This window comes from Barbatula barbatula, assembly GCF_947034865.1.
Source record: "Barbatula barbatula genome assembly, chromosome: 16".
NCBI classification, from domain to species: domain Eukaryota; kingdom Metazoa; phylum Chordata; class Actinopteri; order Cypriniformes; family Nemacheilidae; genus Barbatula; species Barbatula barbatula.
In genome coordinates, this window is record NC_136779.1 from 9,248,377 (window position 1) to 9,263,478 (window position 15,102).

General features: G+C 41.1%; 1 protein-coding gene across 1 annotated transcript; it reads left to right on the forward strand.

The window, feature by feature from the left end:
- On the forward strand, window positions 1-13,073 carry foxn2b (forkhead box N2b). Its single transcript, XM_079477259.1, has 6 exons — window positions 1-463; window positions 7,932-8,515; window positions 9,214-9,338; window positions 10,188-10,243; window positions 10,586-10,654; window positions 10,802-13,073. The coding sequence occupies exons 1-6, from the start codon at window positions 454-456 to the stop codon at window positions 11,155-11,157; spliced, it is 1,200 nt and encodes a 399-aa protein (XP_079333385.1). The 5' UTR covers window positions 1-453; the 3' UTR covers window positions 11,158-13,073.
- The last annotated feature ends 2,029 nt before the right edge of the window (window positions 13,074-15,102 follow it).

The following is a 15,102-nucleotide window of genomic DNA, read 5'->3' on the forward strand; positions in this document are numbered from 1 at the left end:
AAATTGAAAAGCCAAATTCTCAATGGGAACATGACGTCAAAGATACGGAATCGAGCCTACGTTTAGTGGTTCGATGTAAGCATGCGTTTAGAGTGTTCTGTCTAAAATCACGAAACTCCAAGCGCTATGGCTCTTTCGTCACAAATCTCTCAAGACCGAATGAATAACGTGGTGCAACGCGGAGCGCATGCTGAACGCAATTGCTTAGCTTTGCTAAAAAAGTGCTACTGCGATGCGGCAGTTGTCAGGGGGATATCGGAGAGGAGGGGGTGTGATTGGCTGAAGTGGCCCTGTTGCCTTGGCGACGGCAGGGGGGGTACGGAAGCGTTGCCGTGCGGCGTGATCTCCGCGCTGCGTGGATGGAGGAAGCAGCTGCTGATCTTTTGACACAGCGCGAGCGAAAGGCTACTGCATGAAAGCACGGGAGCTTTTGTCGTCGAACGCGACAGTAGAATGCACGAATGTAAGTAAACGGTTTTCTGTATGATTTATTATATTGGTTATTTAAAGGGAAATGTAATATGTTATCGTGTTTTATTCAGATGACAAGTACAAACATATCTCGTGAACAAAAATGAAGCCAATAACAATCCATTGAGCTCCCTAATTTAGTTGTTTACGTTGGTATTTTCTAACGAATCGTTAGTTTCACCTTACTTTCGCACTAAAATAGGTAGGCTCTCTTTGTATAGAGAATTAGATACATTTTAGACCATGTGATCTCGCTAGCTAACTTTGTTGAGTGAAATGCACGCGTTTTGCCGTCGAGCTGACACCACACAAACCAACCACGTTACGTATATTCGTACAGCTTTCCAAAATAAACCAGTACCGAACAAAACACACAACGTTACAGGGATTTCATTGCTGTTTTATTACCCGAACTCCACTAGATGGACAGAGGCTCGCGCGAAGCTCTGCTTTAAAAACCACGCTTTAGCTTGTCGCTAGCTGAAGACTGTTCAAGACTAGCCAGCGTTCTTGTGACATGATCTGCGGAAGTTTCGAAACACGACAGACGACGCTAAATCGTTCGAAAATATTCTATGGAATTAGTTCAGATTCTAATGGGCGCCGAAGCGCGTCATCTCATTTAAATTCGATCTCAAAATGTACAAAAACATTCGAATGAAACGTCATTCGAACGACAGATATTGTTCCCATGACATAAGTAATGTTGAAGGTTACCGTGATATTAAGTTTTTATCGAGTGGTGAGAATCTAGGGCAACTATGTAACCGGAGATCTGAAGGTGGGGGGGGGGGCTGCTGTTTTGTGTATTATATGTTATGAATATCCACAGAATGCATGGGTATTTATCGAGATCGAAACCGAAGGTCTGGCACATTAGCTCGTGACTTGTTGATGAAATTGGATGTTCTGAAGCGGACGTGCACTCATTATTTCCGGCGTAGATATGTCTGAGTGACACTGACACGTGGTCAGAAAGCAAGCATAGCTGGGGACTAGCACGGAACTTCTGCCCAGTCTGTCACATGAGCACATTATTTAGTTTTGCTGTCTACTTTGCACTTTGGACTATAGACTCACTGAGGCCATCTCGCATAGACATTCTAACGAGTGTTTGCTTGAGCTCTCAGTTGAAAACATAGTTGTCATTTTGTTTTCATTTGTCCTGTAATAACTTGGAATATATATGATTGTTTGCATTATGTACATAATTCGGAGATGGCATTGCCAGCTATTTCTGAAAGTGCAGAATTTCCGAAGAGACTTCGTTGTTACAGAATCCTGTGCTGATGTAGTGAATGGCAATGGTGTATGAGCAGTGCTGATCTCTGGAGGGCTTTTGTAGGCCACAGCAAATGATCCCTTGCTTATTGCTTCTCTCCTGGCATTAAACGGGAAATTAATTAGTCTCATTATAACTCACAATGATAGATTAGATCTTGCTCTTAGCTATAGGGAGGAGGTACATGAATGCTGGGTAAATGCAGGATATACACATTGTAAATTGCTACACTAGGGGACACGGTTTCAATATGTTTGTAGGGGTTTTAATATTTTAAGATATATATGTATATATTTTTCACACTTTATTGATAAGGTTTGTGCTTACCTACTTTTTATGTTATCTATTTTATGACATTGGACTTTAAACCCTAATTTGAAAACTACATTTTGTTGAAAAGTGCATGGCCAAAAAATCTTTAAATAGTATAAAAAACACAAAGCATTTCAATGCAGGGAAGTCAAAATAAATGCATGGCTACAAAAACCAGCTGGTCAAATATGCAGCAGAGACTGTATAGGTTCCTCATTTTTACTGTAATTTCAATAAGTGAATATGTTTTGCAGTTCATATTACAAAGTAAAATAACATGTGGTCAAATATTTTCACTGAACTCTTCAGCTCATATACACTCTTGAAAACAATGCAAATCAAACTTGTTTCCAAGCTTTTATTGGCCTTTTAACGACAATGGCTTTGTTTAGTGACCCCTCCTATTTCCATCCTCTCATTATGGCTCCAGCTGCACATATTTCTCATCTGCTGTTAGCCTCTTTTTGTTCCTCATGCCCTCGGTGTTAGACCAGGAGGCACAACTCGCATCCCCAGGAGGCTATAACGCTAGGGTTGCTATGGCTACGTGGTGACACCGGGGCATGGTAATCAAATATAGGCGACTGCTCTGGATTTCAGTTGCAAATGTGTGCTTTTTCCCCCTCATTTGCCTGGGCCGTGTCACACCTTGTGCCCACCCCAACCCCCAACGCAGTCTTGTGTTCTTATACGTGGTCTGTCACGCTCCTTTTCGTTTAGCTTTCTTCTCCTCCTTGCTGAAGGATTTAAGTCCGTAGAGCAGCCGGCGGGCCATTAGGGCCCCTCTGCCCATTGACAGTGATGTTAATGTCAGGCACTGCCTTGATGAGGAGAGCTTGCCCCAGTACCGTAGCCTCTGTGTCATTGTGGTTACAATGGCCTCTATTGTGCGGGTCACTCCTGTGTGAATAAACAGGGTGTGTTTAATTGACACTGTAGGGTGTGACAATGGCACAGGACGAAAGCCAGACAGCACGCTGCGGAGATCATGTGTGTGGCCTGTGTGTATGAATGTGTGTATGAATGCACATGTCACCACCATTTAAACACGCAAGTAAAGGATCCTACAGTAAACTTCACTGCTCCCATATGGCAAGGCTCTAGACTGCTACTAAATGGTCGCATTTTGCAAGTAGGTGCGACCTACAAATTTGGAATTTCTTCTAGTTGTCATATTATGTGGAAAGACGAGTAGAACGCAACCCGCCACCAGTGCAGGGTGTGTGATAGTCAACTGCGCGCATCACTCACATCACTGATGTTTCCCGCTGCCGTTTATGCACACAATCTATGTCGTTGTTGACAAGATTGCACTCACACAACGATTCAATAGACCTATATGAGACGTTTAAAACAAAACTAACCGTGGAGGAGTGCAGGAAACGTCTTTTATCTGTTCATTACTTGAGACAGCACTGGATCATGTCAAATCTATTCACAGCAAGAACAAACTACAGGCGAATGCTCTTACATGTTGTGAAATACATGTTGTGTGAACACGAGGAAAAGTGTCCTAAATACACAAAATCATTGTAAGAACGTAACAACACAAGACCTTTCATTTTGCTTTTATGTGTAACTTTATAAAAACAATTAAATATATACTTTTTGACAAACACAATTTCTGTTGGTTCAAATGAATTCAGATTGCAGTCTCTCTATTTAGCGTCAATCAATAACAAAGTGTCTCTGTAGACTCTGCCTCTCTTTAAATAAGCAGAACCAAATCTGCGGTCATCAAGCAACTGATTTGTCAGAATCAGTAATACAGTTATTTTGATTAAAATAATTGAATAATTGCATTGCTGGCTGATTTAAGTTGTGCCCCTAAAGATTCAGTCAGGGGCTACAGTGCTCCTAGTGAAAAAAGTCAGTCTGGAGCCCTGTATGGAGACCTTGAATACATATTTCTGACTGAAGTGGAGTTTCAATACAGCAGGTGACATGAAACAAACTTAGGTATTGTGTCTTAACTTTTGTAAATTACAGCTTTTGAGATTCCAGAACCCTTGCATATGAATGTGTGTAAGTAGCTTAGCTTTAAAAACGTGATGGAGAATTGTTGCTAAATGAGCTCCGGACAAACTAACAACAAAAGGGTTTTTGTACTGCACATAAGTTTCTTATGAGCTTATTGTCCCTGGAAGTTGATCTGTGAAATATATTTATGACGTGAAGGAGAATACCTCAATTTGGGTTTATACAGGAAAGAATAAAAAAGTTGTTTGTTAGGTGACCTTCCTGCTGGGCTTTTAGATCAGCTCTCACACAGCCATGGGAGCCCTCGAATCGGAACTGATGCTTGACAGACCAAAACCAGCAGCTACGCTATACTGAAGCTCTCTGCTTGTTTCTTTTTCTAACAGAGACCTGTGATTCAAATGGGCTGTTTAAGCATGCTTGAACACGTAGCAGACCCCTTGATCTCCATCTCCAACTGTTTTATTACAGGTCCACATGCTCTTTGCGCTACTCTGTTCGGTACTCGCTAATGCAAACATCAGCGGTTCAATACCGAATAAATCCTCCTCCAAACTGTGATGGATATTAGTCGCTTAATATTGGCAGATTAAATAGAACGTCTTTATATTTAGATACATCATTTCACACTCTAATATTAATAATAAAATGTGTGTTTGCCTGCCTGCATGAACATCGCCACTACAATAATAGTGTTGTAGGCATTTCACTACAATACTAGGGTGTTGTGGACATTTTTTAAGGTTAGTTGCTAAGGTGTTCAGAGAGGTTTCAAAGAGTTCAAAGAGCCTAAACCAAAACTCTGGTATTCTAAAGTTTTTTCACATATTATTATTATACTCCACTATAGGCTTAAAAAGCAATAGCACACCTTTCCTGAACATGTGGCTGGTATAAAAACTGTTCTATGAACATGAATTCTTGACTTTATGGATTTATTTATTTACATGTATGCATTGGCAGACACTTTTATCTGGAGCAATTTACAATGCATTGAATGTTAACATTTGTATGTTCCATTTGTGTGTTCCAGGTGATCGAACCTCTGACCTTTGTGTTGCTAATAAAGTACTATGCAGCTTGACCTACAGGATTCATATTCTTAACCTTGTATATGTGCAATAATAATTATGTCCTCTTAGTTAATATAGCTTATATATTTTTATTTTAATGTGACCGTGTACATAAACTACATTCAATAATTGTCATTAAATAAATGCCAGAGCTTTCCCAGCTGTGGGATTGTATTACCTAACAGGATTCAAAGGGTAGTTATATTTCTAAGCCACCCCTCCATTAGACCAGTTGATAGCGGGTTTGTTTGTGTCTATTTGTGTTTTAATTGGCTAAGAACAGTAGAGTGACATCATTAGCATTGTCTCTCTGTGTGGATAGAGCCTTTAAAGATGGGTTGATAAGCTGGTTGGAGGTTGTTAGATTTGTCTTGCTAATGGGAACCGCCTTGAATACGGCTATCAGATCTCTGCTGGGGATGGGAAACAAACAGACCTCAATAAAAAGACATACCGGCTTTTAAGTGACCATGGAGAAGCTTAACCAAAGTTACCGAAAAGCACTATGTGGATATACTGCAGGGTGTAAAGCTATGGGCAAGTAAGACAGAGCTTCAGATTCCTAGAAATACATTAAGTGTGGAAAAGTCGTTATTTGGTGAGCACCTCAGTACCTACAGTAATTACATTTAAAGGAAGGCTGGTTTGTAAAAAGGTTTATTTTTGCGTTGGTGTTTTTTTATGATCTGGATGAGGGTCCCCCCTCTCCGCTACCCCAAGTCTGTCCTCCAGAGTGAGAGAGAGTGATTCAGAGCACTTTATGTGATTATTTATTTATTGATGTGCTGTATGGTTTCCATGGTAGTGGGTATAATAGTGGGCAGAGAAACATTCGCTCTTCTAGGCACTCAGCCTCTTTTACTTGAGCTGATGATTTATTTATCAATATTCGGTGTGCTTTTCACCGCTGTCCATTAGAGGAAGTCACTTAGTCTGCGTCAGGGTTGCTTTCTGATTGGTTTCCAACAGTTATTTTGTGCTTGCAAGGCTTCCTGTTTCTTTTAGCTGTGTGGTGCTGTTTTCTTACAATCGGCCCCTACAATCGGATGGAGGGATTGGGGCGATAGGGATGTTCTCCGTCCTTGTCTGTCCTATTACGTAACATTCACAACAGAGCTGTATTTCTTAAGTGGCTGATACTGAGAACCCTAGAGTATGTTGTGCTGGTGCATTATCACATTGAAGATAAGGATCAGGGTTCTCTTAGACACTTGAGTACACACATAAGGGGCGCTTAACTGTGTTCTCTCGAGGGCCGCTTAATTCCCCAGAGAGAAAGGGAAAAGAGGAAGAGGAGATGAGAATGCGTAGTTCTACTGTTTTAAGAAAATAGGGAATGACATTCATCTGAATGTGTTAACTATGTGTTATGAATGTGTAAACTGACGCTTAAAATAGGGCTGGGCGATATGGCCAAAAATTCATATCTCAGTATTTTTAGGAGGAATAGCGGTATACGATATATATCCGGTATTTTTTACCAAAAGGAATAAATGGTTACTCGAAAATCAAAGCCTTTATTAAACCTTCATTTTAACAGTTTTTGAGCAAAATAGAATGCAAATACAGGGTTTTCCCTCCCTGTTTACAAATAAACAGCTTCACAACATATTTTAAATGATATAAAATATTTGATAAATAAAATACAGCACACGCAGTTTTCATTTCCCAATCTTCAAGAAAATTAACTGTCAAACTCATATATGGCTCGCATGTCCTGCTTGACCATAAATCGAATGTTAGCGCGAAATGAGACACTTTTGCGAGCCGCTCGGAAAGCTTCCGTCTGCGTCAGAGCTTCTGTTGCAAAGTACTTGCGACTGGGTAACTGGTATCTTGGGTCAACGGTTTTTAGCAGCGTTTTAAAACCTTCTTGTTCCACTGTTGCAATAGGAACCATGTCTTTAGCAATGTGATAAGCTACCGCCTTAGTTTTATCGCACCACTTGCGACTTTTCTTTCCTCCATGTCGCATGCTACCTTGTGTGCTGGAGCAGGCAAGCGGGCGCGATCTGGTTCGCGCAGAGCGAGCGCGTGCACGGCATCAAACCATATCGATATGAACGATATAGGCTAATCCCGCATCGCGTTGGGCAAACATATCGATATATCCCTCCAACTCGGTATACCGCCCAGCCCTAGCTTAAAACAACAAATATGAAACACAAAAATATGTGTTGACAAACTCAGTTGAATGGATTGCTGATGTGCTGTAGATGTGAGATAGTGACAGCTGCAATAATAAATGGATTTCTACAGCCACTTTGTGTTTACTTTCCAATGTATTTACTATATATCTAGCGTATAGAGTTAGTTCTGGCGGGCCTAGCAAATTACCCTCCTCCATCCCCAGCTCCACCCCACATTTTCAATCGGGTCTCGACTTCTGTTATTCCTTTTTATGTCTCAATTACTTTACATAATGTGTTACTCTTAAAAGTCATTAAAGAACTAATGACATCTGTTGTTCTATTTTACCTAAGGGGGTTTATTGCTGCACTCTGTGCCCTTATTCATGCTGGCTGTATGGATGGGCATGGAGTTTTTTTGCCCAGAACAGAACATAACGCCAATCTAAACTGCTTTCTTATCCTTTTAAATGATAGTGAACCTGACAGAAATGCATTTGATTTAGGATTGAGTATTTTGGGTTCATTATAATTCCTATCAATGTTTTAGAACATATTTCAGTTTTTTAAAGACTCCACCCTGCTTTAATCAGTTCACATGGTTACGGCTCCACCTTTTAGTCATTGACAGTTTTACTAACCAATGTTCCTATCTTTTCCTACCCTTCCCTTTTATCTCCTTAGATCCTCCTGGTTTGATGGGTCCGATAATCGGGATGTCTCCAGATAAGAAAGCTGAATCCCCTGGAGCTCAGGGCGTGTGTGGAGCAGGGACTCTCCCTGAGGCAGAGAGTGCTTCTAGTCCCATGGCCACGAGTCTGGACCAGATCGGACAAGCTGGAGCGCTGAGCATCGCTGGAGGTGAATCTGAAGATGACGAGTTAACCAACCTGAACTGGCTTCATGAGAACTTGCTGCAGAACTTCACTCTCGGTGGACCCGAGGCGCAAGCAAACAACAGCCCCCTGTTTGACATAGAGGGAGGTGGAGGATCGCCGAACAGCAACAACTCCTCTTCTGCCTCTTCCCTTTCGGCGGGGGGTGCAGGAGATCCTTACAAGTCAAAGCCTCCCTTCTCTTTCTCCTTACTGATTTACATGGCTATCGAACAGTCTCCCAGCAAATCTCTCCCTGTGAAGGACATCTATGGCTGGATCCTCAAGCACTTCCCATATTTCTCTAGTGCCCCTACGGGCTGGAAGAACTCGGTGCGCCATAACCTGTCCCTCAACAAGTGCTTCTGCAAAGTGGAGCGAAGCATAGGGAAGGTAAGAACACAAGAAGGGAAATTCCCTTGCGGTGTACATTGGAATAGCATCTTTTTCTCAAGCGCTGATGACACGGCATTGCTGCAGATGTTTTAGTAAGTGGGTCAGTGTTTGTAGTTGCTGACTGCAGTGTGCTAACAAGTCACTCAAGAGGAATATTAAGCTTCTTTTGAAAGCCAGTACCAAACGCAAATGGAGCGAGGCAGATGTTCTCATTTTTTGTATGTGAACCGTAGATGACAAAATGATTTATGGAACGGGTATGTTGGTATGTTTCATTAACGACTGACATTGTGTGTGAATCTGTGGGTTTCATGTGTCTCAGCCTGGTGTCTGTTGCCATGGCGATGTTTCCTCTTTCCTGTTTATGAACACGGCTAGTGAAGTGAGTCAAGATCATATTCTCCCTGCAGGACCGCACCTTAGACAAAGGGTGATGAGTTCTGTTTTCAGACACTCACAAACACCCAGTGCAAACACGGGGGGTTTAAAGTAACCTACTATGAGGTTGGCATTGTTTTGTTTCCTAAAGATCGTTTTTCTGTTAATGTGTTTTGTGGTTATAATGCAGCATGTTATATTATTGTACAGACAGATGGCGTGGCCTGTGTTCATTAAACCTCAGCGTTCTTACACCACTATGCCAGATATCATGCTTGGTTCTGGCAGTTCTGACTCCTCCCCTCTGTTTCTTTCAGACCAATGGGAAAGGCTCTCTTTGGTGCGTTCACCCTGAGTTCCGGCCCATGCTGATGCAAGCTCTGAGGAAGCAGCACTTCCCGAACGCACACGTCTTCTGCACCCCTCCCGCTTCTCCCCCTAGGTACTACCACTGGCCTGAATATGTCCAACACTTATTGAAAATGAAGATTTACTATGTTTAAAGCAATGGTATGTCTGACAAAAACCATAGCGACCTTGGCAAATCACACATGAGCAGTTCTTGTGTTAACAGCTTTATTGTTATAATGCGAGCAATTAATTGTATCAAATAAAAAAACATTTTAGTTTTAAGGTCCAGTGTGTCATTTTAGGGATGATCTATTGACAGAAATGCAATATAATATACGTAGCTATGCCTTCAGAGGTGTATAAAGTGCTTACACAATGAAGCGTTATGTTTTTATTACCGTAGAATGAGCCACATCTATCTACATACACCGCAGGTCCCCTTACATGTAATTCGCCATGTTCTGTCAGCCGTCATAATGTTTTGAACAAGAGGAGTAAGGGTGGAGTGAGCGGTTGTTTGCAATTCGCAACCTTGCCGCTAGATATTTCACTGACTGGACCCTTAAGCCTCTACTTGCCGTACCTTCCTGTTTTAAAAAAAAAAATTATATTTAAAAATTAAGACCATTCCAAGTGTTCATTTAATCATAATTTCTAGATGTATTGTGGCCAGTCCATTGTCCCTTTGAATTTCAAACCTCAGGAGTGACAAAGTCAATCCAACAGTAACGTGGAAGACTAACGGCATGACAAGACACATGAAAACAACATTTTTGATCTTTTTCTAAATACATTAAATTCAACACAAATATTTGTGTTGTGTTGCTTAAAAGTGAATAAGGACTTTCTTTGCAGTGTGAAAAACAGACATTACTGCATGGTGGTGTGTGTGTATATTGGAGTATATAGTCTTAAATCTTCTCTTTCTGCTTTTCTGTAGTGCCTCTTCACCTCCTCATCACCTTTTCACATCAGAGCAGGGCTGTGCCCTAAAAGGTGAGTAGACTTTATCAGTTCGGTTCAGAAGTTTCACGTTTCACTCACATCCCTCACATACCATTAGTAGACATATCATCACACTTTAAAGCCTATCACTCATCTCAACTCTTTTAGTTTCACTCACCCCCTACTGGCGGACTTTGTGCTGCACAGTGATGCCATCTCTTTCCTGTATCAGTAACCTTGACAACTAAGGCACTAATACTTTAAAATGAGAGAGACGTTTTCTCTCCTGGGTGGAAGTGACTCATTCACTTAAACATACACATATACACAAGCAGAAAAGCACACCAGTAGTCGGTACCTCTGTGTGCATCAAAGATTTCTTTCTCTTTACAGAATGTGATTTTGACGCTGCCACCGCAATGATGCTGTTAAAGTCTGCCTCTGAGCAGAACATTGACTCATGTAAGAGATCACCATCAAACACCAACATTTATGTTGCTTCCCTTTTTATTTTCTCCTTTTTATCCATGTTACATCTGTTTGTATCAACAAATGCTTCTTGGTATTTATTCTGATAACTGGTAACACTTTGCATACCATTTAAACCAGATGACCAAGATGGACCCATAGATCTTTCACGAAGGGACGTGGTGGTTGTGAGCCGGGATCCAAAGCAGGATCACAATTACAGCAGCACCCCCACACCTCCCTGTCCACTTCAAAAACCTTCACATCCACTTGACTTCAGCCTGGGTTTGCACCACGAGCAGGATAAAGCAGGTCGGGGCCGACGAGCACGAAGCCCACTGCAGGGCCCGTTATCAGGGAAGAGGAGCAGGAGAGATTCTCGACCCGAGGTGGACGAGGAGCTGAAGGAGGCAGCCGGTTCGCTCCTGCACCTGGCCGGCATTCGCACCAGTTTAGTCGCCTCGAGACGCAAAAGCAGGAAGCTCAGTAGAAAATGATCCCCAACCCTGCAAACTCTCTAACCCCACCCCTATTCTGTGACTTAATCCTGTGGCCTGCCCAACCTATCTCTTCTGGTTTGGTGTATCTTCCTTGTTTTTACAAGGTGTTTCTTCCTTTTTGTTTTTTAACCACTCATCAAACACAGCAATACAAACACAGGAGAGAAAAGCCATACAGATCAGAACGAACAGCCCACATCATTTGAGTTTATCAGTGAGTGTTTAAAGATGTTCATTAAAAAAAAGTGCAAGACTGGTAAAAAACTTCAGACTTCGAAGATTTGCATGCTTCCACCTCTAAATCAACACAAACGTATTTATACAGAAAATGAATGCATGGATTTTAAGAGCTCCCATCTCCTCTCCTGTTTGTGCATCATAGATGGGGAAAAAATGAAGATAATATTTTTGAAAGTGCCATTGTTTTGGATCACAAGACCTTTGTTCACAAACGTGATATGAAGAGAAATGCAATAATTAGTTGACCTAAATACCTGTAGTTATTTTATTTTTGTACTGCTGGTTTATATCCTGTGTGATGGTGATGGCATGCCCCTGGGAGCCTTTTGCTGCCGCAGTTATGATGTCAAAACCATGTGACTGCTCCTGTGCATCCTAAATGGATCGGTTTTGCATACCCAACCACTATGACTTTTGGGGAAACCTGGAGAACAGATTGAACACTTTTCATTGCATGCACATCAACCTCAGTGTTTCTCCAACGCTACTGATACCCGTCACAAGATGTTGTACCATTCTATGCTGCACTGACATTATTTGGTCCGTGTGCGTATTGCTTGCTATTGGAGCTTATCATTAATCGCCAATCACAAGAAGAATTTTACCTCTACTGAAAGAAATTTAAACCAATTTACCTTCACTGCTTCTTGACATTTTGTTGGTGCAATGCGTCTTCATTGTCGTGTTAAATTGCTTCAATCTGTGTGACGAAGCCTCCTGTAGGGGGAGCTGTGCAACTTAACATTTTCCACCCCACTCCAACCCTCCGGAGAGTTCCAACGCTTGAGAGGAAACCAGAGACAATGTGATCTGCACAACTAATGGGCCTGCAAAGGAGCAAAAACATTTTCTGCAGATCACATATGGGGCTGATTGAGGGGTGAAGTCATAGGAACAGAACCACAGGACGTGAAATTAAATTTGTGTAGCAAGGAGCTGAAAGGTTATTGGAGAGTCCGCTGCACACAGGAACATGACAGAAGCATAGCTGGAAGAGGACTGCAAACTTTCTGGGTTCCAGTTACATCCTCCTGTTTGTGTTCCGTTTGAGATCGCCAGGGTTGCTGCTCACAAAATTTGCCTGGCTGTGTGTACTGTGTGACCCTGAACCTTTGTTTGATTTGATTGAGTTTTAAATGTTTGTTTGAGACTATGATAATTTTATATACCCAAGCATGTGAAATTGTAATATATAACTGCCATAGCCCACCCCCCCCACGCTGAAACAATAGAACCTAGAACTTTTTGTTTGAGTCAAAACTGCCTTGTGTCAAAACTGCCTATGCTTATAAAGTTATTTCCATGTCACTTTTACCGTGGCTGCCAATTTCTAGACGTCCCCCTCAAGCTGTGCATAGTGCTAAAACAGAATGCAAGTATTAATGCAAGGAGGAAGCAAGCAGTAGTTTTAGATCCTGAGGACAATTCTAAAATAAGCTGCCTAATTGTTATTATTATTATTATTAAAATATGGTCTGCTAACTGAGTTGCCACGTCCCGATCAGTTTGTCATTTTCTTCTGCCACGTGTTTGTGGCAGACTGAACTGGATTTTTGATTTTGTAAGCTAACCTCTGTTAATAAAAGGTTTATAAAGTTTATTTTTGCCAAAGATATACAATTGTTGCATTATATATGGTATTAAAGAATAAAAGAGTTCTTTCTTTTACTGATTATATGTTTATTTTTTGTTCCTTGCTGAATCAACAAGATTATCTTTTTAGTTACTAAATTCAGGAATACTACGAACTAACTTAATACTGTGCCGTACACATTGTATGCTGCATGCATTTTATTTAAGTGAAAAACGTTGAAAATTCCGTCCTTGTTTACGCACACTCTTTTCATATTAAACTTGTTTACATTTCTTTCTCCCGCAAAACACACACACAATGGCACCGGCACCTGTTCACTTCTATTGTATGGAAACAAAACCAATGCAAGTGATGGGGTGCCAGTTAACAACATTTTTCAAATGATCTTATTTTGTGTTTTGCAAAAGAAAAAGTCAAAACAGGTTTGAAATTACAAGGCAATTGATGAGAGATATTTTGAACTATCACTATAAAGTTAAAAGATCAATTTTAAGATTTTAAAAAAGTCATATCATTCGTTGGCATCTTTTCCCCAGCCAATGAACATCCCTTTTGAAATGTGAAATGCTCGAGGTTGAAATAATGTAAGTCTGTGGGTGTGAATGTTAATATATCGTTATTTTATCTTTATAGGTGTAGTTTGTGTGCACGCCCTTGACACCTACTTTTTGTACAGCCCACTAAGGTTGTCACATAACCTCAGCGCCTGGCAGAAGTATGTTTATGCAAGCCTGTGGCGGTGGCACTCATGAAACAAACACGATTTGCATGTATTGCATTTTACGCAATCGATAAAATTTTATGATTGGACAAAAAAATATCTTATATTTTGACAAATGTTTACAACCCTGTGTATCCTGTACCTACAGGAAAATACACACCGTGCACAACATGCATATCAAAGACAGCAGGATATGTGCAAGAGACAAGTGCTAGTGCAAACAATTTAATAGTTTGTTTTCAGGACCTGGGTTGCAAGAAAACCCTCAATTCTAATTGTAACAGTATTGGGTTTTCTTATATTAAGGGGTTTCTTGCAACCGGGCCCTGTGCTTTCGGTGTATTACAGCGCCATCTGGTGGTGTTATGTGTTTATAGACAGAAGTACTTTCTCAAACCCTGCCCAGATTTAGAATTGTATTGGGTACAGAATTACCTTAATGCAGTACATTTACACAACCGTATTTCATTTTAAAAGCATGATAATGTGAGTATTACAGACATTCGATATTGGCTAGAACACTGCCAAGAGCTTCTGAAAAGTACTGACTATTTTAGTATTTAAGCATTTTTTGTGTGTGGTTTTCCTGCTGTCTACTATCCCTTGACCCGCATCATTGAACCTCTGGCCTTGATTCATGAGCCATATCTTCATAACAGATTCCACATCTCCGTGACTTCCTCGGTCCGTTTTGAGGTGCAAGTTCAGGGTGGTGTGTAGCACTAAGCACAGCTGCTGTAACTGCCACACACAGGCCCAACTCCCACCACATCCCTAAAACAGGCAAACAAAACTGCCCCCCAAAAACACAACGGAGCTCTCCGTGTCACTGCTAAAACATTATTGCAGGTGCAAAGATAAGACTGTAGAGAACAGGGCTGGACATTGAGACTCACTCTTGGCCTTTATATTGGGCCTCTGTTTTTTTTGTTGTTTAGCGTGGGGCTAGTGGGCTCTATTTTAACGTTACTGTCCATTGAAGGATTCGATGAGTATTACGTGTCCCATAACTCCAGTTCAAACTGTCTCTGGACTGTTCACATAACCTCTCTCATACTGCGTGTTGGCCTGCGAGGTTACTGTGACCTTGAACAAACCATTCCAGTACTAAAGTACTGAAATATTTGTGATAAGACTGGGTGACGGCAGGGGCTATAAATGTCTTCTTAGTTTGAACACAGATGAGAACCCCCTGCAATAAACAATTCCTTTTGTGGAACTATGATGGTTTATATTTATTTTGTGTGTCATCATATATAAACTGTTACTGTAGCTCAATTTATATTTTTAGCAGCACAAAGACGATGGGTTCAAATACTAGGGAGCACACAAACTGATCAAATGTTGACTATAACTTGAATGCACTCAATGGCCTTGCAAACCAACA